Genomic DNA, 21,073 nt, shown 5'->3' with positions numbered 1-21,073 from the left:
GTAATGCCCAGTGTATGTTACATTAACCTGTGGCCCATATGCCCCTGGTTTGTGCATGAATGGTCCTCCCTCAGTTTACCAGAAGGACTGCCCTTATACTAGTAACTAGTGGATATTTTCTCATGTCTAAGAATTAAGTCTAATGGGCAGTCACATGAATAATTGAATGTTAAGAATGTGGATGAATGTAATTAATTTGTAGGTGAAGTTATGGCCATCTGAATTGCTTTGGGTGATTTTTTTTTTTCTAATGACATTCAACTTCATATTGTTCTAACTGAAAAAATAGAAAATTTGGATCAGGCTTAAAAGTTACCTGGTGGTGGTATTCCCTGATCCTGCCTCTTCAGCTTCCTACTAAAATGCCAAGAAAGATTACATAAAAGATGAAATCACACAGTATGATTTCTATAACTACGACTGATAGCTTATTGATAGAAACTTGGAGTAATTTCCACTGATTTCAAGGTTAATATTTTTTTCATTAAAGACAGACATTACTCCTGAATGGGAAGACTTTGTATTGAAAAGATACTGCTGGGATGCCCGGGTGGCTCAGTCGGTTGAGCATCTGACTTCAGCTCGGGTCATGATCTCACAGTTCATGGGTTCAAGCCTCCCATCAGGCTCTGTGCTGGCAGCTCAGAGCCTGGAGCCTGCTTCTAATTCTGTGTCTACCTCTCTGGTTCCCCCTCCCCTGTTCACACTCTGTGTCTGTCTGTCAGTCTCTCTCTCTTGCTCTCAAAAATAAATAAACATTTAAAAAAAAATTTTTTTTAAAAAAGAAAAGATACTGCTTTTATATGTTTAAGACATTTTAAATCAAAAGTCTGGGATTTTTTGAGAAATGTGTAGCAATTCAGATTCATCTGGGAGAGAAAACAGTCAAGATAGGAAGAAATATTTAAATCAGTATTAAATTGCTAGACTTAATACCAGATGTTGAAATACTCTATAAAGCTATGGTAGTAAAACAATATGACACACAAGAATCAGCATGTAGATCAAGGAACATAATATGGTGTTGTAATTTAAGACATGGATTTAGGAGTCAGACCTGGGTGTAAGTCTTAGCCCATCACCAGTTGACTTTGTGACCCTAGATGAGGATATAACTGTTCACACTTCATATGGATGTTTGGAGGATTAAATGAGATAATGTTTGTAATGCATATTTAGTACAATGCCTGCTGCAGTACTCCATAAACAGCTCTTACTATTTTTATAATAGCTCAGAAACTGTCTTTATGAGTTCAATATGATATATATGGTATAAACCAAGTGAAGAAGAATTTTTTAGTAATGGTATTAAGGTCAGTAAATAGCTATTTGGCGGCGGGGGAAGGGGGGGAGGTTTCACCTTGAGTGTACCAGCTAGATTACAATTGGAATGAATTCCTTAATGGAAAAAACAAAATAATAACTAAGAAGTTATTGGTAAAATACAGACCAGCTGTTTGGTTTGAGATCTTCCACACTAAAAGTTAATTATGTTTGGTCATATACAGGATATGTTTGAAAAAGTAAATAAAGCATATGAATTTTTATGTACCAAATCAGCAAAAATAGTGGATGGGCCAGATCCAGAGAACATAATTTTAATTTTGAAAACACAGAGCATCCTCTTCAACCGTCATAAAGAAGGTAAGGCTTGTGTTATTTTCAAATTCTAATTTACCTTCCAGCTGATACCTACCATGTTACTTGTTTCTACAGTATATTTTAATAGATTTAGAGTTATTATTGCATAAGATTCTTAGAATTGCATTTTAGAGTAAAAGAGTAGTTTTCTATTGGAAGGGCCAAAATGTTGTTTGTTTTTATACTTTCCACTTCTTACCTATGTTTTTTAGTATTTTGCATTTCCAGCAAGTTTTTGTTACTCCTTCTGGAAGGACGTTAGCTTTTTGTGCCTGTTCATAACTTTAAAAGCTTCTAAAGAATGGTCTGGTCTTTAAAACCAATAGAAACTTGTCATGTGATCATATACTTTTCTCATACTTCTCATTTCCTATGGTAGCTCTCAAAACCCTCTGATCCTATGGGATAGTTTGTAAACCATGATTGTAGAATAAATAGGTATGATTTCACAGTACAAGGTTATTGGGAATTCCCAGCATGTTTGCAGTGCCATTTGCTGTTAACAATAACCAGAAAGCCAGGAAAGTGAAAACTTTAAAGGCTTTGTTGGGGATGGGAAGTTAGTTTCAAGACTGCAGGTGTCCTTTGGCTTTGGAACTGAACTTGGCTTGAAGCCAAGAGTTAGAGACCCATTTGCTCTGTAGGATGATGTTGGGAGAGAAGGAAGAGAGGACAGTGGGGATTTGAGATAAGCAGGACTGTTGGGTAATTGAAGACAAATGGGATTGCAGTTTTAGTATTACACGGGACAGCATGGGGATCTAGCAGTTTGAGAGCAGTGACTAATTCACTTTTGCATATGAATTGAACAGAACACATTTGTAAAGCATTTAGTTACATGGCATTTACCACTAATCAAAATGACTGTAAACAAGTCTTTCAAACCATTGGTTACATTTTAATGGCTAATAACTATATTAGAGTTGCACTTGTGGCTCACCATTGGTTTATTACCAAGGTCATAATGTTTTTTCAGGCTGCACCTCCCACTTTTCCCAAAGGGGATTTATAAATAAGTTCTGGTGTGGGGTCCTGATCTGTCTGTGCTGTCTGTGGTCACATGAAAAGTTACACAGATTCCGTGGACAATGCAGAAAGTAGATATTTTGCAAAGGATCAAAACCACTACATACTTAAGTTTAGTAAAGTTTAATCTACCAGAAAATAATCTTTTTGGGGGCAGAAAAATTTTAGAGAAATCAGCCAAACAAGTATGCTAGAAAAGGAAAGATCCAAGGGATTTATACTAGGTTTAATTTCTTTTTATGAACTAGAATTAGGAGACATTTAAGATGTTAAATATTTTGTCATTTTTTTTTAAGGGAACACAATTGAACATAGTGTCAGAATTAAAACTATGACAATCAATTTTTGTTTTGCTTACTGTTTTCCCAACACTAACTTTTGATTATTTCAGATTTACAGCCTTATAAATATGCAGGATATCCCATGCTAATTAGGACTATAACAATGGAGACTTCAGATGACCTCCTGTTCTCAAAAGAATCACCATTGTTGCCTGCTGCTACAGAGCTAGCTTTCCATACTGTCAACTGCTCGGCCCTCAATGCTGAAGAGCTCAGGAGGGAGAATGGAATTGAGGTAATATGGGATGACCTCTGTCCTTCTTTCTCTTCAAGCTAGTTGAGGCACATTGTATGACTTTTGGCAATAGAGAATTCACCAAGTACAAGTACAATTGATGGAATTTCTTACCTTAATTTATTCCACCAAATAACATGTTATGTTCTCCATATTCTAGCATTAAAATTAAAGGTAGAAATGGAGCTTTATTTCATAATGTGAATTGGAAAGTATTTGATTCAAAATTGATACCCTTAACTGCTCACAAAATAGCTTATTGGGAATGTTAAAAAAAAACAAAAAACTTCTAGGGATCTTTTACTTGTTTAACAAATGTTAATTGAGCAAACATTTATTTACCAAGTATCTAACATTAAAAGGTTGTTAATATTTTATTCCTACCAGAAAAGACTTTTCAGACTTCAAGTCAAAATGGGGAATTAATGGATAACTTCTTTCTCTTCAGGTGTTACAGGAGGCATTTAGTCGCTGTGTGGCTGTCTTGAATCGTTCTAGTAAACCAAGTGACATGTCAGTACAGGTGAGGCTAAAATGTGTGGTTCCAAGACAGTTACACTAGACCAGTAGTAATTGAAACTTGAACTTCTATGAGAATCACTTGGAGGGCTCATGAAAACGTGGGTGGCTGACCCCTACTTGGGCTGCTGCCCATAGTTTCTGATTCAGTGGTTCTGGGGTAGAGGACTGAATATGCTTTTAACAAATTCTCAGGTGATACTGAGGCTATTGGTTTTTTTATCACACTTAGGTACTACACTAAATCACGTGGACTCTAGTGGCTTGATTTTTTTTTTCCTTAGAGAATAGTATGATGAACTCTTATATCCCCACCATCCACTTACAAACATTTGTCATTTTGCCATTCTTTTTTCACTTATCATCTGCCCCTTCCGTAAGTTCCTTCTCTACCTCCCTCTCCCATCTCTAGTCATGTTTTTCCAGTTGTATTGAGAAGCAGTTGGCATACATCATTGTATTAATTTAAGGCACATTGCATGATGCTTTGATTTACATATACTGTGAAATGATTACCACAGGTTCACCTAACATTTGTCATCTTAGATATAACAATCCATCACTATAGTTTGGTTTTTTTCTGTTAAGGTTATGATTGAACTTGTTGAGAGAAAAATCCATCAGGAATTCATTAAGATCATTGTAGAATGCATCTTTTTGTGTGGTCCTTTTTATGCCAGCAAATTTTAGAATATAAAACAAACAAGTACAGGGTGCCTGGGTGGTGGCTCAGTTGATTAAGCATCTGACTTCGGCTCAGGTCATGATCTCGTGGTTGGTGGGTTTGAGCCCCATGTTGGGGTCTGTGCTAACAGCTCAGACCCCAGAGCCTGCTTCAGATTCTGTGTCCCCTTCTCTCTCAGCCCCTCCCCCATTCACATCTGATTCATATTTTCTCTCTCTCTCTCTCTCTCTCTCAAAAATAAATATAAACACTTAAATGAGTACAAGCTTTTTAGTTTCATACTTTATTTTGAAGTGTGGTAAATAAGTAGAATTGTTCTGCAATGTTAATAAGTTGGACAAAAATACCTTAACCGGAGGTTGGCAGACCTCTTTTTATAAAGGGCCAGAGAGTAAATAAATATTTTTGTCAGGCTATTTACAGTCTCTCTTGCATATTTGTGTGTGTGTGTGTGTGTGTGTGTGTGTGTGTGTTAACAACCTTTAAAAATGTAAAACTGGGGTGCCTGGGTGGCTCAGTCAGTTACGCATCCAGCTCTTGGTTTTGGTTCAGGTCATAATCTCATGGTTCATGAGTTCAAGCCCCATATCGGGCTCTGCGCCGATATGGCAGTGCAGAGCCTGATTGGGGGTTCTCTCTCTCCCCTCTTTATCTGCCCCTACCCCACTTAAACTCTTTTTGAGAAAAAGTAAAAACCATTCTTAGCTCCCTGGCCATACAAAAATGAACCAGGGCCAATTTGGCCCATGCACTGCAGTAGCCATGGTTTGCCCACCCTGCATATAGAGGAAATCTTAGCCAGAATTACTAGTGATTCAGTAGAAATGTTCTTTTTAAATTTGGAGCATCATACATAGCATTAAGCATTATTCATGAATCTCTGCTGACTTGATTTCTGGTGTCTTAAGTAAGGAATGTGCACGTGAACCTTTTTTTTGTTTTTGTTTTTGCTCTGTTGTGTTGCATGCAGGTGTGTGGACACATAAGCAAATGCTACAGTGTGGCCGCTCAGTTTGAAGAATGCCGAGAGAAGATCACGGAAATGCCTGGCATCATCAAGGATCTCTGTCGGGTGCTATATTTTGGCAAGGTAGAGTTCATCTTTAATGCTTTCTAGATGCAGTAGGCAATGGGTGTTCTTGTCACATAGCCAGTCCCCAATTTATACATAAGCTGTTTTCCCAAAATTGTTTTTATGTGCATTATTTGGATCTCTAAAATCATTTTTCACAGAACCCTTGGTGTAAATGGAGACTTTAGTTCCTATGGTGGCCCATAAGAAATAAGACTAAAGTGACATGTAAAGGGAAGTGGGTCTCATCTGAACATTGGAAGAGAGGCAGAGAAGAAATGAGAGACTAGAGTAAATGAATCTAATGCAAGTAAAGGACCATGTAACAATCAAGTCACTGGTGGGAAGGGCTTTGGGTTGCTGAGAAGTTAATATTTCCTCAAAATCCTGTACTGCTGAGGCAAACTAGGCAGTTTGCCTAGTTTGAGGCAAACTAGTTAGCCTCAAACTAGGGTAGGTGAAGTAGGTGACTGGGAAGGAGAGAGAGCTTTCTTAGATAACTGGATGGAGTGAGTTCTGTTGGAATTGAATAGGATTGGGGTGCCGATCCTGGACTAAGTTATCTAGAGTTAATAAATCTGATGAAAATCTCTTAAGTATATTTACATGATGTCCTTCGAAGTGTTTAATAAGAATACAAACTCTGATATAAAGAAGTAAATCCATACACCTGCACTAAAGATATTTCTGATACAGTTAAGGCCCTAGCATGTGAGTTGTAATGCCTTATCACTATTTTTAAAAATTAGAATACAGGGGCGCCTGGGTGGCGCAGTCGGTTGGGCGTCCGACTTCAGCCAGGTCACGATCTCGCGGTCCGTGAGTTCGAGCCCCGCGTCGGGCTCTGGGCTGATGGCTCAGAGCCTGGAGCCTGTTTCCGATTCTGTGTCTCCCTCTCTCTCTGTCCCTCCCCCGTTCATGCTCTGTCTCTCTCTGTCCCAAAAATAAATAAATAAATGTTGAAAAAAAAAAAAAATTAAAAATTAGAATACAAAATACGGAGAAAACTAAATTTCCGAATCTTTGAGCACTGCCTCGAAAACAATTCAGGGTCACTTTTAATTTTAGACTTTAAAGGATATTGGATTCAGATTTAAATTGGAATTGAAAATACAAGAGAGGTGAACATTTTGCGCAGTAAGATGGCTAGCTTGACGTACATTCATAACCAATTTCTCTTGGGAGCTTTTTTTTTTTTTTTTTTTAATTTCATTATTCTTAATCTCTCAGAGTATTCCACGGGTGGCCGCTCTTGGAGTAGAGTGTGTCAGTTCCTTTGCTGTTGATTTCTGGCTACAGACACACCTATTTCAGGCTGGAATTTTGTGGCATCTGCTTGGTTATCTATTTAATTATGACTACACGCTAGAAGAGAGTGGCATTCAGAAAAGCGAAGAAACAAATCAGCAGGTAACCTTCACACTGCTTTAGTCTTGAATTTAAACCCAAACCATAGGTTAGTGCTGAATAATGCAAAGCAAAGGTCTAGCTATACAGAGCCCCAGACATGAACTGTTTTTCTGGATAACTAAATTTATAGCTCTTAAAGTCCCAGAACTTATTTTATCTTAACCATTTATGCTATGAGGATTCAAGGGGAGGGAATTTATAGTAGCATATACTGCACATAACTTAATCTTTTCTATTACCTAGAATCATTTTTATGATTGCAAAATTATGGTTGTATATCACAGAGAAATACAATGGTGCTGTTGGGGCTAGCTCCCCCAGGCACTTGAATACTTAACCTCATTTCCTTGAATATTTTTTCTGTCTCCTTTTTTAGTCACTCACCTTCATTACATTGTTAGTGTGTTCCTCTAGCAGGCAAGTCTGCCTACCTCTACTGTACTCCCCACCCTACCCCCAAATGTACTTCTTCCAGTTATCTATAAGATGGTGTAATGGTTATAACTGAGTATGTATATTCTAATGTTCTTTTGTGTAAATGGAAGAGTACATTCTAATGCATGAACTCTCTGACATCAGTGTTGGAAACTTCCTTTCTGCGCCTTAAATACGGTCCATACAGTTTTGATTTTATAAAGGCACCGTGCTACCTATGTAAGATGACATACCTACTTCAATGTATTAATATTTTTTGTAACAGGAAGTAGCCAACAGCCTTGCTAAATTGAGTGTCCGTGCTCTGAGTCGCCTTGGAGGATACCTGCCTGAAGAACAAGCTACCCCAGAAAATCCAACCATAAGAAAAAGTTTAGCTGGCATGCTGACACCCTATGTTGCTAGAAAACTTGCTGTAGTTAGTGCTACTGAGGTACGTGCTTCAGAGATAGCCTGGGTTTTGATGACTATTGCAAGATCCTTTAAATAGGAGGGGAACACAGCAATGTTTATTGCTGTAGGAAATCTAAAAATTGAAACTGTTCACCTTTGTTCTCTCAGCCAGGAAATTCAGTTTATTGTGGATTGATGTGTTGGTAACGGTTGTGCAAGTCCACCCTTTCTGCAAGGGTAGATTAACTTCAGGTTTCTCTGCTCTGGAGCCCACCATAATTCTTCGCAACCTTGAGTCATGAAGAGACAGGACAAGAGTGTGAACCTGGAATGGTGTTTCACATTGGGCACAGAACTGGGAGTTAGGAGACCCAGAGTCTGGTTTTACAAGCTCGAACTTATTTACACTCAGAGTTGAAATCCTAAAAGCTAATAAATACATACACATACATGGATTCGTGACAAAAGTCAAGCATGACTTTGACAGCTCTCCCAACCTCTTTGGCCTCTTTGGCCTCTTTTGTGAGGATCATTGAGAAACAATCTAAGAATGTAGCATTAAAGTATAAAAACCCACTGAGTAAGATACTATGAAACCTTAAAGGTATATTTAAAGACATTAAAACATGTTTAGGGGCACCTGGGTGGCTCAGCCGGTTGAGCGTCTGACTTCGGCTCAGGTCATGATCTCATTGTTTGTGAGTTCGAGCCCCGCGTCAGGCTCTGTGCTGACAGCTCGGAGCCTGGAGTCTGGTTCGGATTCTGTGTCTCCTTCTCTCTCTACCCCTCCCCAACTTGTGCTCTGACTCTCTCTGTGTCTCAAAAAATAAATAAATATAAAAAAAATAAATAAAAAAAAAAAGATGTGTAAAGTATTTTAAGTGAAAAGGCTAAAAATCCCATTTTTGGTATTAAATGGGTGGATGTTAACTGTACTTCTCCCTGAATGGCTGAATTATAGGCTATTTTTATGTTTTCTCTGATGATCATCCAGTACTTTTGTAAGGGAAAAAGTCCTCAGTGTTCCAAATGTAAAGTATTCTTAGAATTTATTAAACATTTGTTTTTTAATTCAACCTGATTCTTTTTTTAGTGTAGACCATTGCTTTTCAGTGCCCTCTGAGCAAGAGGGAAGAGCTTTAGATACTGCTCCTGATGTTTGTACTTTCTCTATGCAAAGTATACATGATGCATTTTGCTGATTGAAAACATTCTTTTCAGAAATGCTGATAGGTTGTTGATAAACTGTCGGGTGGGGTGGTGGGGGGAGAAAAGTAGCATTTCAGAATCTTGGCCTAAACTCCATGTGGATTTTTCAAAATGCTTATTTTAAACTGCCATTTCTCAAAGTTTGATAATTTTCCTAAGAATGTATTTTTTCAATCATTTTATTTAACTAGTAGTTAATGTTTTAAAAACAGGTTAGATGGCTTTGTATAAGAGGAAGGTTATAACCTGCTACTCTCCTCCTAGTATAGAGCTCTGTAAATGTAGAATTAAGAAGTTTGTATTAGAGAGTCTCAAGTCTTTCTATAACACTGCTAATCGAGGAGAGCTAAATAAACAGTGGGAAAGCACACTGGATGGCTAAGCAGTCAGAAGCTGTGTCTTCAAAACTGCTTCATGCAGCCTTGAGTCCGGGTTTGGCCAAGGAAATCTAAAGTGACTCTCTGCTCCTCAGTTTTATTTCCCTTCATAGCAGTATACTTCAGAAAGACAGATTTTGTTTTCTGATTTGTTTATGTAAAGGCAGTATGGTATGATTCTTTTTAAGCTCATGTTTACTGTTTATTAAATGTTTCAACACAACTATCTCGTAATTTTCACCATAGCAGAGCAAATGTTACGATGTGAAGTCATACCGACTCCAATTTGTGTCCTAGTTTCCCCACTTAAGGCCTGTGTGACCTGGGACAAATCCCTGGATTACTCTCAGCTTTGATTTTTCTCAGTTGCAAAATGGATGATATCAGCAAACTTGTTAGAATTATTGAGGTCCATTGTCTCTAAGGCACTTGTTACAGTGCTTGGCATGTGATCAGCAGTTTCAGTAAATGATAAGTTGAATTATTTTTTTCCAAATGTTACAAAATAGTAATATTCTGTGCCCTAGATTCTGAAGATGCTTAACAGCAACACAGAGAGCCCCTATTTGATATGGAACAATTCTACAAGAGCAGAACTGCTTGAATTTCTTGAATCCCAACAAGAAAACATGATTAAAAAAGTATGTTATTGTTTCATAAATTTCTTGGGTAACATTTATAAATATTCTCTGGAAACATAACTTAGTACTGACAAAACAGAAACGTATTTATTGTGTCTCCATTTGGTGTTAATCAAGCCTATAGGTTTTTGCCACCTAATATGTGGTCCATGTAAGAACAGTGTTCTTGTATTTAATGATACATTTGTATTTGTGGTTGTTACTGTTTAGTTTACATGTAGCTGCTTCCCATTATAACAAATTTTTCTACCTAAAAGCACTCTTCTCTTCAGCCTCTTTTTTGAGTATATCAGAGTTGCTTTCTGGTATCAGAATTGAATGATTTCTCTTGTCTTGCAATCTTCTGGTGGAGAATCTTTTAAGCTATGAAAAAACAAGCAAAAAACCCCAAAAGACTGTACTGTGCCCAATAAGGATAAGGCTTATATAATCCACATACTAGATCGTTGAGACTTGATGAGTTAGCAGACAGTTATGTCTGTGTGTTTAGAAGTTATTATGCAATAAACACCACTGTTATGTCCTGAACTATTTAACTCATTTCATTAGTCACTCAGAACTCTACATAGATAGAAGTCTTTTGAAAATTGCAGAGCTGGGGAGAATAGATCTCACGTTTTTATACATCTCTCCTTTTACCAGAAGGGACATAATAGCATCTTCTCTTTGTTTAATACTTCACAATTTATTGTATACTTTTACATATGATTTCAGTCCAACTTAAATTCTGTGTAATTTCAACCTGAATCTTCATTGGGACTGTTTCTCTCCCATTCCTCTTTTCTGTCTTTTTCCTTTTCCTTAAATGGAAACTCTTCTGTTTGGCAATCTCTGTAACAGTACCCTGTCTTTTTTTTATTCAGAGACTCTGTTTTCCAGCACTTTCATTCAGCGTGTTACTTTTTAAAGGCCGGTCCAAATGTGTTCATTTCTGAGCTCCATCAGTCTATAGCTGACTAGGTCAAATGTCTGCTGAGTGGAATGAGAAGAACCAAGTGTTGTATACTTGCTTTATAAACACTAGCTCTAAGACACTTCATTGGCTGACTCTGTGATTTTTTGAAATCTTAAAATGGGTTATAGTATTAATCTTTGAACTAAAAAATAACATAACTCCATGCCTATTTCAGAGTTCATATTATTATAAACATTAATATTGTATTGAGTGCTATGATTGGTTTCCTACCATGTTTTTCCTCTAGAAAAGGAATGGATCTTTTAAGCTATTTATCTGTTATTAAATTGAATATGGTTAGATTTGTAAGCCAGACAGTAATGATTTTGATTTACAACTAACAGCTTGTTTTCTTTTTTAAAAAGGGTGATTGTGACAAAACTTATGGATCAGAATTTGTCTATAGCGATCATGCCAAAGAACTTATTGTAGGGGAGATTTTTGTTAGGGTGTATAATGAAGTCCCTACTTTCCAACTAGAGGTAAGCTCTGTGCTTGTAGTTTCGTGTGATATCTTCAGTCATTTGTTATTGAAAGCTGCTAGTTTATTCACTTCCCGGTGTGGTATTCAGAAATAATAAATACCTGTCCCTTGCCTAATGCTTCATACTAACCTGGGTATGTGACGGGGTACCATTACAGGCCTCTTTATTTTGCATGTTGAAGAATTTGATTTTTGTGGATTCATGAATAAGAAGTTATTCTTCGCCCAGCTATTTTTTGTATTTTATGCATAATGCTTCCCAGCTGTGTCATGTGCATATGCCTTCAACTTACTAGTCTCTCCTGGAAGTGCAAGGTCATTTACACATTCACTCCATCATCCACCAGCTAGAAGTACTTCTCTGGCCAATTATTAGAGGACAATAAGGAAATACCCGTGGAAAGCAAAGAGATTTTTTAGAAAATGAGGTCAAACCATGTCATTTCTTGTGGTGATCCCTAATCACTTTGAGAAGCAAGTGAATGTCACAATGACAGCACAAGTTACTTTTTTGGAAAGTGACAAGGAGGATTTTGTGGTTGGTTGCCATGTAAGGAGGGAAGAAGGGAGACTGTTTTAAAGTTTGTGCTTGGAAAAAAAAGGAATTTACTAAACCATAATATATATTTTTTATCACGATAATATATATAAACAGCTGTTAAGCAGAATTAGTTCATTTATTTGTGAAGTCTCTTTGAAAACTGTCCCTTGAATTGATATTCTAAGTATATATTTTTTAAAATATAAAAATATAACCAAACTATAGAAGTTACATATTGTACTATCAATTACTTTGATTTGTAAAGGGAAGAGATACTCTAATTCAGAATTGTTACACTAAGATCCTAATGGGAGTATATTAGATCTCTAATGTATTAGGACAAAAGTTAAAGGACACTTTTTTTTTTTTTTAAGTTTGTTTATTTTGAGAAAAGAGTGTGCACACTGCAAGCGGGAGAGGAGCAGAGAGGGAGGGAGAGAGAATCCCAAGCAGGCTCCTTGCTATCATTGCGGAGCCTGATGCGGGGCTTGATCTCATGAATTGTAAGATCATGACCTGAGCCGAAATCAGGAGTCAGATGCTTAACTGCCTGAGCCACCCAGGCACCCTGAAACACTTTCTAATGCAACTGGGTGTTGTCCCCACAACCCCCAATTCATAGATGTTCATGTGTATGTATAATTTAATCATTCCATAGCTTGAAGGTTTTGCCGGAGGGTGGGTGGGGGAAGGTGTTGCTCTAGAGTTTTTTAATGATTATTTCTGGGGGCACACGTGTTTGTAAACATTTCTCCACTCAATTTAGGTTCCAAAAGCATTTGCCGCAAGTCTTTTGGATTATATAGGCTCCCAGGCCCAGTACCTCCACACATTCATGGCTATCACACATGCTGCAAAAGTGGAGTCAGAGCAACACGGAGACCGCTTGCCAAGAGTGGAAATGGCTTTGGAGGCTCTGAGAAATGTCATAAAATATAATCCAGGTGTGTGACTATACCCTTGATCAGTAAGATCCTTAAAGTAGAAGGGCCCTAAAAATTCCCAATTTTATCGGAGAAACTCAAAGAAAATAGTATACTTGGTTATAATGTTTACTTGGTATAACATAACAAGAATTGAGCTCATATTTTTACCTATAAACAGTAGGATGGAAAGAGAGGTCAAGGCATCATGTTTAGAAGTATTCATATCTCTAAGAGAAAATAAGTCTTAATGAGTTGAAAAGGTAGAATAACTTTGATGGTGTAAAATTTCACATTGATGACATAAGTTGACATATAAGTGCTTAAATTAGATTTATTAATTAGGTGATCTAATTTGCATTTTCTGCTACCTGACACATAGTTTTGAGAAACTGACTGAAGCTTTTGGTATATAAAAATTGAAATAAAAAAGTGAGAGTTTTCATTCTTAAATGACCTTAAGAGGACATTTCCAAAAATGTCTTGCCTGACTCCAGGGAGATGCATGTGTGAAAATCTGAAAGCGTTTTCTAACTTTGATAACAGATACGGAATATAAAACCTAAAACAATACAGATTCAACGTAAGTTACTTGAAGACCCCAAATCCTTTTTATTAATTTTTATTATTAACTTTCAGGTACTCTTTTGCTCTTTTCAGTATATATTATGATATAGTGATTTGAAAATGAATTTAAAAGCAACCTATTAATGGAATATTTTCAGACTCTTAATTCAAGGAGACTGAGTGAATTTTCTTCTGAAGTCTCAAAAAATTACAGATTACACCATATGTGTTCTTACTACCATATAGTAAAAGGAAAAATACACTGAACAAAATTTTAATGTTTAATGTTTTTGTTCTGTTAACAACAAGATGGTAGTAAGTATATGGGGTTGGGGTTTGAGGTGGGTGAGAAACGGAAGAAATACTATTCAGTTTTATGTATTTTCGCAAGTAGTCCTTTGTATATGCATACAGGTGTCTATGACACCTCAACCAGCAGAGTTCCAATTCAGTCTAAAAACTAAAAGGCAAATGATGTCACACACTCCCAAAATATAATTAGGCAGAGGGGGTAGCTATAAGATCTAGAGGTAAAGAGTAAAAATACCACCTTACACCCTTATTTTTAAAGTTGTATTTGGAGTGTGTATTTGATATATTGTTTTTAGCCTGAGGGCTAGGGGTGTGGATGGAAATGAAAACAAAACAAACCTAAGAAATTCTGTCTTATTCTTTGCCTCTTAAGATTTACTGCTGCTTAGAGGAACTTCACTCACTTAATGATAGAAATGTTGAGGAAAGATGATCAGAGACTTAGAATTGCCAGTAAACAACAGTGTATATTGGCTTTCTGAAGGTCTGTCATTTAGAACATTGCTTAGAAATAAAAGATAAACATTTTTATTCTTATTCCCTAGGTTCCGAAAGTGAATGCATTGGACACTTTAAGTTAATATTTTCTCTTCTCCGAGTCCATGGAGCTGGTCAAGTGCAGCAGTTGGCTTTAGAGGTAAAAGAATTTTATATTAAAGCATGTTGCCTTTCCTACCAGTACTGTATGTGGTTTAGGCCTTAATTAATCACCATCTGAATTTGGAAGTTTCCATGTGTGTTATGTTTTTATTTTTTCATTTTGCTTATTAAGCCAAGTAAATATGGTCTTAAAATTTGAATTAGCGTATTCATTTTGAAGAGCAAACTGCACAGTGTTACTCAAGGTGCTTCCCTGTGTGGTCATTGTCTGTCATGCATCAGAACTTGGGATGCATTGTATAGTGTCATGCAGTGTGGGTTAAGGAATGGGCTTTACTGGAGAAGCTTGGAAGACACAGATGACAAGAATAGGGGGTAGGGTTTCCTTGATCTCCCAGTGTCCCCAGAGACCAGGGCATATTGCTGGCTACACACTGTAGGTTTGTGTTCAGAGGACAGATCCCCCCCCCCCCCCCCCGCCCCTTCCCTTCAGTTGCTATCCCTTTTTGTGGATTAGTACAAAAGCAGCCTTTTCAGTGAGGGTTACAGACAAACAACTGGGGTGTTAACACTCTTTACAGGAGCTGGTTAGGAAAGCCAGTTGCCCAGAACCTATGAGCCTTGGAGGTCCAAGAGAACTTGGAAACCCCTCCTTTAGGAGAGTCAAAGAACTGGTCCCATGGGAAGCCTGGTGCAGCCTTTTCCTCTGGGAGAAGCAGGAAATCCCTAGCTGTAGGGGGCTTATGGTCTAGGCAACCCAGAGTAAGCTCCCAGGATCATTTTTTTTTTTTTAATTAAATTTTTTTTTTTTTTAACGTTTATTTATTTTTGGGACAGAGAGAGACAGAGCATGAACAGGGGAGGGGCAGGCTCCAGGTTCTGAGCCATCAGCCCAGAGCCCGACGCGGGGCTCGAACTCACGGACCTCGAGATCGTGACCTGAGCTGAAGTCGGATGCTTAACCGACTGAGCCACCCAGGCGCCCCTCCCAGGATCATTTTGTAACACAACTTGTAAAGAATACTGCTGTAACAGGTTTATGAGCAGTTTCTAAATTATTTGTAAAACGTGTTCTTAGATTGCATTTTGGTTTAAAGATTTTTAATAAAATAATACAAGTTGAATTGGTCAAAAAATCTTAAGCATGTTCCTCTACTTAATTCCTCCATGTACCTTGTAACTTTTTAAATGAACATTATTAAATCTAAGATATGTTGGTTGACCACATGGTTCAAGTGAAGCAAAATTGATCTTTACTATAAAAGTTAGACTTGAGAGTTCATCCTTTTTTTTTTTTTTAATTTTTTTTAATGTTTATTTAGTGAGGGTTGTTATCTTCCTAACCACTCCCCTCCCCAGTTTTGTGATTGGAAAACATTGCATGAACCAGTATAGCATCAAAGACTTCTTAATAACCTCAAGATTTTGAATTGGTGCTAAAATATTTCTTTTGTTCAGTATTTATTTCTAAATTAATAGGAAGCTAAAGTACATAATATATATACGAGCATTAACATTTTAAGTTATTTCTCAAAAGATCAAAGTAATAAAGACATTCTTTTAAAATCAAACTGTTAAAAAATATTTTGCGGGTTACCTGGGTGGCTCAGTCGGTTAAGGCTCCGACTCTTGATTTCAGCTCAGCTCAGGTCATTCTCTCAGTTTGTGAGTTCAAGCCCTGCATTGGGCTTTGCACTGACATTGCAGAGCCTGCTTGGGATTTTCTCTCTCTCTCTCTCCTCTCTCTCTCTCTCTCTCTCTCTCTCTCTGCCCCTCCCCTGCTTGTGCTCTCTCTCTCTTCTTCAAACAAATAAATAACCAGGAAAAGAAAATAAACTATTTTGTCCTCTAAACATTTTTTTCACTTTTGTGAAGCGTCAAATTTATTTAGGTCTGACTTAATTTGATTTAGGTCCAAAATTATTTCCCAAACTCTTAATATCCTGTTGATTTAATTTTCAGGTTGTGAATATAGTGACATCTAACCAAGATTGTGTCAACAATATTGCTGAATCAATGGTTTTGTCCAATTTATTGGCTCTTCTACATTCATTGCCATCAAGTATGTATATATATTCATGAATGGAATTTTGAAAACCACAGCATGGCCAACCTGTAGAGGGAGCAGTTACATAGATAATATAAAACTTCTGACAAAACACAGCTATGTTTACTTTGGAATCTCTTAAGTGGTATTTTTTATATTAAAGTTGTCTTCCTAACTATGTTATACATAAATAATAAAACTGTTTTGTATTTTCCATTTCGAAAGTTGGAGGTGAGAGAGGTCAAAAAGTAAAGAAAAATAACTGGGCTTTTCAGTTTTCTGAGGATGATATATATGTAAGTAATTGAGAATTGACGCACGGTTTATAAAGAAACATCATTGGTCTTGGATGACAGGAAAAAAGTGCTTAAGATGAAAATTACCTTGTTTTCAGCTTAGAGTTCAGTCCTGCATTCCTGTATGAGATTAGTTTTTAAAAATATACCTATCTTATTTCTTCAACACAGCCTGCACTAATATAGGCTCCTCTTAAATTGTGCCGTTGTCTAACATCGTGTGTATTTGTGCTTGAATCAACCTTGAGACTGCTTTTCAAAGACCATTGCACTATGACTCCAACATCACCACTAACAGAACATTACTCAGTTCTTTGCCAGCCTCTTGGAACCCATGTCACTCTTGGCTCATACCTGTCTTCCTCTGTGAGAGCAAGAACCTGTCTCATTCATTTAATGGATGCCTTGGTATCTTGCACACTTTAGGTGTTTCTTTTATATGCAGTGACTCGAATGGAGTCGAATTTCGATTCAATAATTTTGTTTTCTTTAATAAATGACATTTGAAATAGTTCTCTAAAATGACAGCTTTTGAAAGTCATTTGCAGGTTATTTGTAGTCGGTTTTTCTTTTTTTTTTATTGCTTTTTGACTCTAGGGGCTATTAGATTTCACTCTCCTAGAGTCAAATAGCAAGGATAGACAGGTGCCCAAAGGGGTGTAAAGAGCTGGCAAGGAGGGTGGAGGCTGCAAAGGATGAGGCTGACACTGAAGCAACAATAAAAGCTGGTCACTGGGCTGGGCTGTGTTCACATACAGGAGAACAAACATTCAGAAGGGGGTTCCTAAGAGAAGCAACAATACATCATTGAAAATGCACCCCTGTTTAAACATAGTTTCAAAGGAAAACAAGTCTTTGGAGGGGACAGAGGGAGGCTAAGTAAACATTTCATGTATTTAAAGTCCCTTAGTAAACAGTGGAAGACAGATAATTAAGTCCAAAATAGAAATGACAGCAGAGTAGGCTGAGATTTCTAGGTGTCAGCTACTTTACCTGTAAGATTAAATGAGATAAAAATATAAAATTACACTTTCAAACTATGAGTTCTGTAACATTCTTCATTCAGTGTAATTTTACATTGTTTGAAGTCACTGATTATTGTGGAGATTTAAGTATGATACCTTCTGTAGAACACTTGGGTCAGTGCCTGGCACAGAATTGATGCCCAATAAATGTCAGCTAATGTGATGATAATGCATTCCTTGAAATGTCTCTTACCCTGCAGGTCGTCAGCTTGTTCTGGAAACTCTTTATGCTTTGACCTCAAGTACAAAAATAATCAAAGAAGCAATGGCAAAAGGTACTGTATGAGGGCTTTCTCATCTAGTCCTGCTCAGTGATGATGAAGCTTATTTTGTTTTTGTTTTTGTTTTTTTTTCGTTTTTTATTTATTTTTGGGACAGAGAGAGACAGAGCATGAACGGGGGAGGGGCAGAGAGAGAGGGAGACACAGAATCGGAAACAGGCTCCAGGCTCCGAGCCATCAGCCCAGAGCCTGACGCGGGGCTCGAACTCACGGACCGCGAGATCGTGACCTGGCTGAAGTCGGACGCTTAACCGACTGCGCCGCCCAGGCGCCCCTGAAGCTTATTTTGAACTGTTATGTGTAGTCTGATAAACTAGAAGAATGCTTTGGAGAGCTTACAATTAAAAAAAAAAAAAAAAATCAAACTGCATTAAGTTGAAATGAAGTTGAAAATGAATTCAACTAATCAGACAAGTCCTATTCTTTATAGTATAAATGCTAATCTTTTTTTTTTCCTTCATAGGAGCTTTGATTTACTTATTAGATATGTTCTGCAATTCAACACATCCACAGGTTCGAGCCCAAACAGCAGAACTTTTTGCTAAAATGACCGCAGACAAACTAATAGGTCCAAAGGTGAGCACAAAATGGGTCTTTAGAAAGAAATTGATTGTTAAATCTGTTACGTTGATACCAATTTCATGAAGTTTACCAAAGTATGACGTTGAAGATGAGGATATGATTTGATATGAAAGTTGGAGGATTGGCATACTTGGAATTGTTGCTCTGTATTACTACTTTGAGAAGAGTTACAGTTGGAGAAGTCTGAATTGGAAATGAGAAGTCTTAAGAGTGTGTTGGATTATGGTGATAAACTGTTTAACTTCCTTGAAGAAAGAACAAAAGTATATGTAAGTTATGACAAGATAATTAAGTTAGACTTTGACACTGTCAGGATTGGTCTGTGTAGCAGTAGCTAGTGAAGGGGAGATGGTGATCTATGTTCTTACCCACTCCACCACATCTGTGTTAGTAAGGATACACAGCCCTCAGGAAGTAAGTCCATACAGGCATGTGAGTGTAACAGCCTCTCCACTCTGCAGCGAGATCTTTTCATCCACAGTCTGGAGGTGACCAGATGATTTTTGGAATCATGGTCCAGTTTGTAGAGCAGGAACCTGTTAAAACAGTACTTCTAAAGAGAATTTGTCCAGACATAGGTGTAGCCAGTCTTCTTCTATTATTAACTTAGTTTGAAAAGAAGTAGTGCTCACTGAAGCGTTGTCTGTGCCAGCCCATGAAGCAGCACCTCAGTGAAATGTGTCTTGAAATAAAGGCTCCTGAGCCCTCACTTCCGGAGTCTGATTTTGCATCAGTGAAGTAATCTGGATTTAGTGTGTGTGTTGTGTGTGTTTGGTCTCCTCTCTAGATGTTGAGAATGTGTCACAGGGCCTGAAACAGCTTTACTTTGGGAATAAAGTTAATAGTCTGTCATCACAAGGGTTGATGAACTGAGGGGGATTACATTTGGATGTCTATTGAAAGGGCCCACAAAAGTATGAGTATTGGTAGTTAATTTGTTTTGAGAGAGAAAGAGCATGCTCACGGCGGGGAGGAGTGGAGGGAGAGAGAGAATCTTTTTTTAGTGTTTATTTACTTTTGAGAGAGGGCGCACAAGCAGGGGCAAGGAGGGGCAGAGAAAGAGGGAGACAGAGAATCCCAAGCAGGCTTCGTGCCATCAGCACAGAGCCCAATGTGGGGCTCAAACTCACAAACCAAACTGTGAGGTCATGACCTGAGCTGAAATCAAGAGTCGGACACTTAACTGACTGAGCCACCAAAGCACCCTCTTTTTAAATTAATTAAGTAATTAATTTTAAGATTTTATTTTTAAGTAATCTCTGTACCCAAGATGGGGCTTACCCTGAGATCAGCAGATGCATGCTCTACCTACTGAGCCAGTCAGGCGCCCCTAATACTTGAGCTTTCTTAAAGCTAGAGTTGTGTAGTACAGTGTTTTAGATAACATTTTAGGTATTTAAAATAAATACTGAAGTTGACTTTGAGCTGTTCAGTATCTTTTGACCTTTGAAATACATGAGGGACAGGGGCTCCTGGGTGGCTTGATCGGTTGAACACCCAATTTTGGCTCAGGTCATGATCTCATAGTTCATGGGTTTGAGCCCTCACACTCTGTCTCTCTCAAAAATGAATAAACATTAAAAAAAAAATTCAACCATATGAGGGACAAATTTTATCAAGTGAATATATTTATACTTAAACTTTTTGTATGGGAACAATACAAGTAACATCTCCTTAATTAAATGATTTGCAGGAAGATATTTTAGAACTGGGGTCAGTAAATTTTTTTCCCTTTTGGTTAGCAGCTTTATTGAGATAGAATTGATATACCATACAGTTCACCCATGTAAAGTGTACAATTCAATGGTTGTATTATATTTACAGATTGGGTAACCACAGTCAGTTTTCATTAGCCCAGGAAGAAAACCTGTTGCCTTTAGCAGTCACTCTTCCTAGCACCTGGCAACTGCTAACTTAAATTCTAGATTTGTCTATTCTGAGCATTTGCATTTCATGTAAATGAAATCTGACAATATGTGTTCTTTCGTGACTGGGTTCTATCACTTAGCATGTTTTCAAATTTATAACATTATTGCAAGTATCAGTACTTTATTGCCAAATAATATTCCATCGTATAGGTATACCACTTTGCTTTTCCATGTATCACTTGATAGACGTGAATTGTTCCTACCTTTTGGTTGTTCTGAATAATGTGACTGTGAACATTTGTGTAGGAATTTTCATGTGGGTATGTATTTTTATGTCTCTGAGAGTGGAATTTGTGGATCAAAGGGTAACATTTATTTAATTTTTCGAGGAATTGTCAAACTGTTTTCCAAAATGGCTGCACCATTTTACATTCCCACCAGCAGTTATGAGGGTTCTCATTTCTCTACATCTTATCTAACGTTTGTTTTTATTTTTTTTTTTTTAATTTTTTTTTTTAACGTTTATTTATTTTTGAGACAGAGACAGAGCATGAACGGGGGAGGGTCAGAGAGAGGGAGACACAGAATCTGAAACAGGCTCCAGGCTC

At 37.4% G+C, this 21,073-nt stretch overlaps 1 protein-coding gene across 2 annotated transcripts in view; it reads left to right on the top strand.

The window, feature by feature from the left end:
• Window positions 1-21,073, top strand: part of DNAJC13 (DnaJ heat shock protein family (Hsp40) member C13) — a 125,037-nt gene that overhangs the window by 85,800 nt on the left and 18,164 nt on the right. For both annotated transcript variants that reach the window (XM_019436489.2, XM_019436492.2), the window contains 13 exons: window positions 1,509-1,644; window positions 3,059-3,243; window positions 3,692-3,766; window positions 5,418-5,537; window positions 6,750-6,929; window positions 7,630-7,797; window positions 9,871-9,984; window positions 11,305-11,421; window positions 12,731-12,908; window positions 14,312-14,403; window positions 16,329-16,428; window positions 17,935-18,009; window positions 18,479-18,591. In XM_019436489.2, the coding sequence (XP_019292034.1) occupies window positions 1,509-1,644; window positions 3,059-3,243; window positions 3,692-3,766; window positions 5,418-5,537; window positions 6,750-6,929; window positions 7,630-7,797; window positions 9,871-9,984; window positions 11,305-11,421; window positions 12,731-12,908; window positions 14,312-14,403; window positions 16,329-16,428; window positions 17,935-18,009; window positions 18,479-18,591 (1,653 nt within the window). The remainder of the gene's footprint in view (window positions 1-1,508; window positions 1,645-3,058; window positions 3,244-3,691; window positions 3,767-5,417; window positions 5,538-6,749; window positions 6,930-7,629; window positions 7,798-9,870; window positions 9,985-11,304; window positions 11,422-12,730; window positions 12,909-14,311; window positions 14,404-16,328; window positions 16,429-17,934; window positions 18,010-18,478; window positions 18,592-21,073) is intronic.

This window comes from Panthera pardus, unplaced genomic scaffold (assembly GCF_024362965.1).
Source record: "Panthera pardus isolate Hobbes unplaced genomic scaffold, ASM2436296v1 HiC_scaffold_16, whole genome shotgun sequence".
Taxonomy (NCBI): Eukaryota; Metazoa; Chordata; class Mammalia; order Carnivora; family Felidae; genus Panthera; species Panthera pardus.
This window is presented reverse-complemented; position numbering and strand designations above follow the sequence as displayed.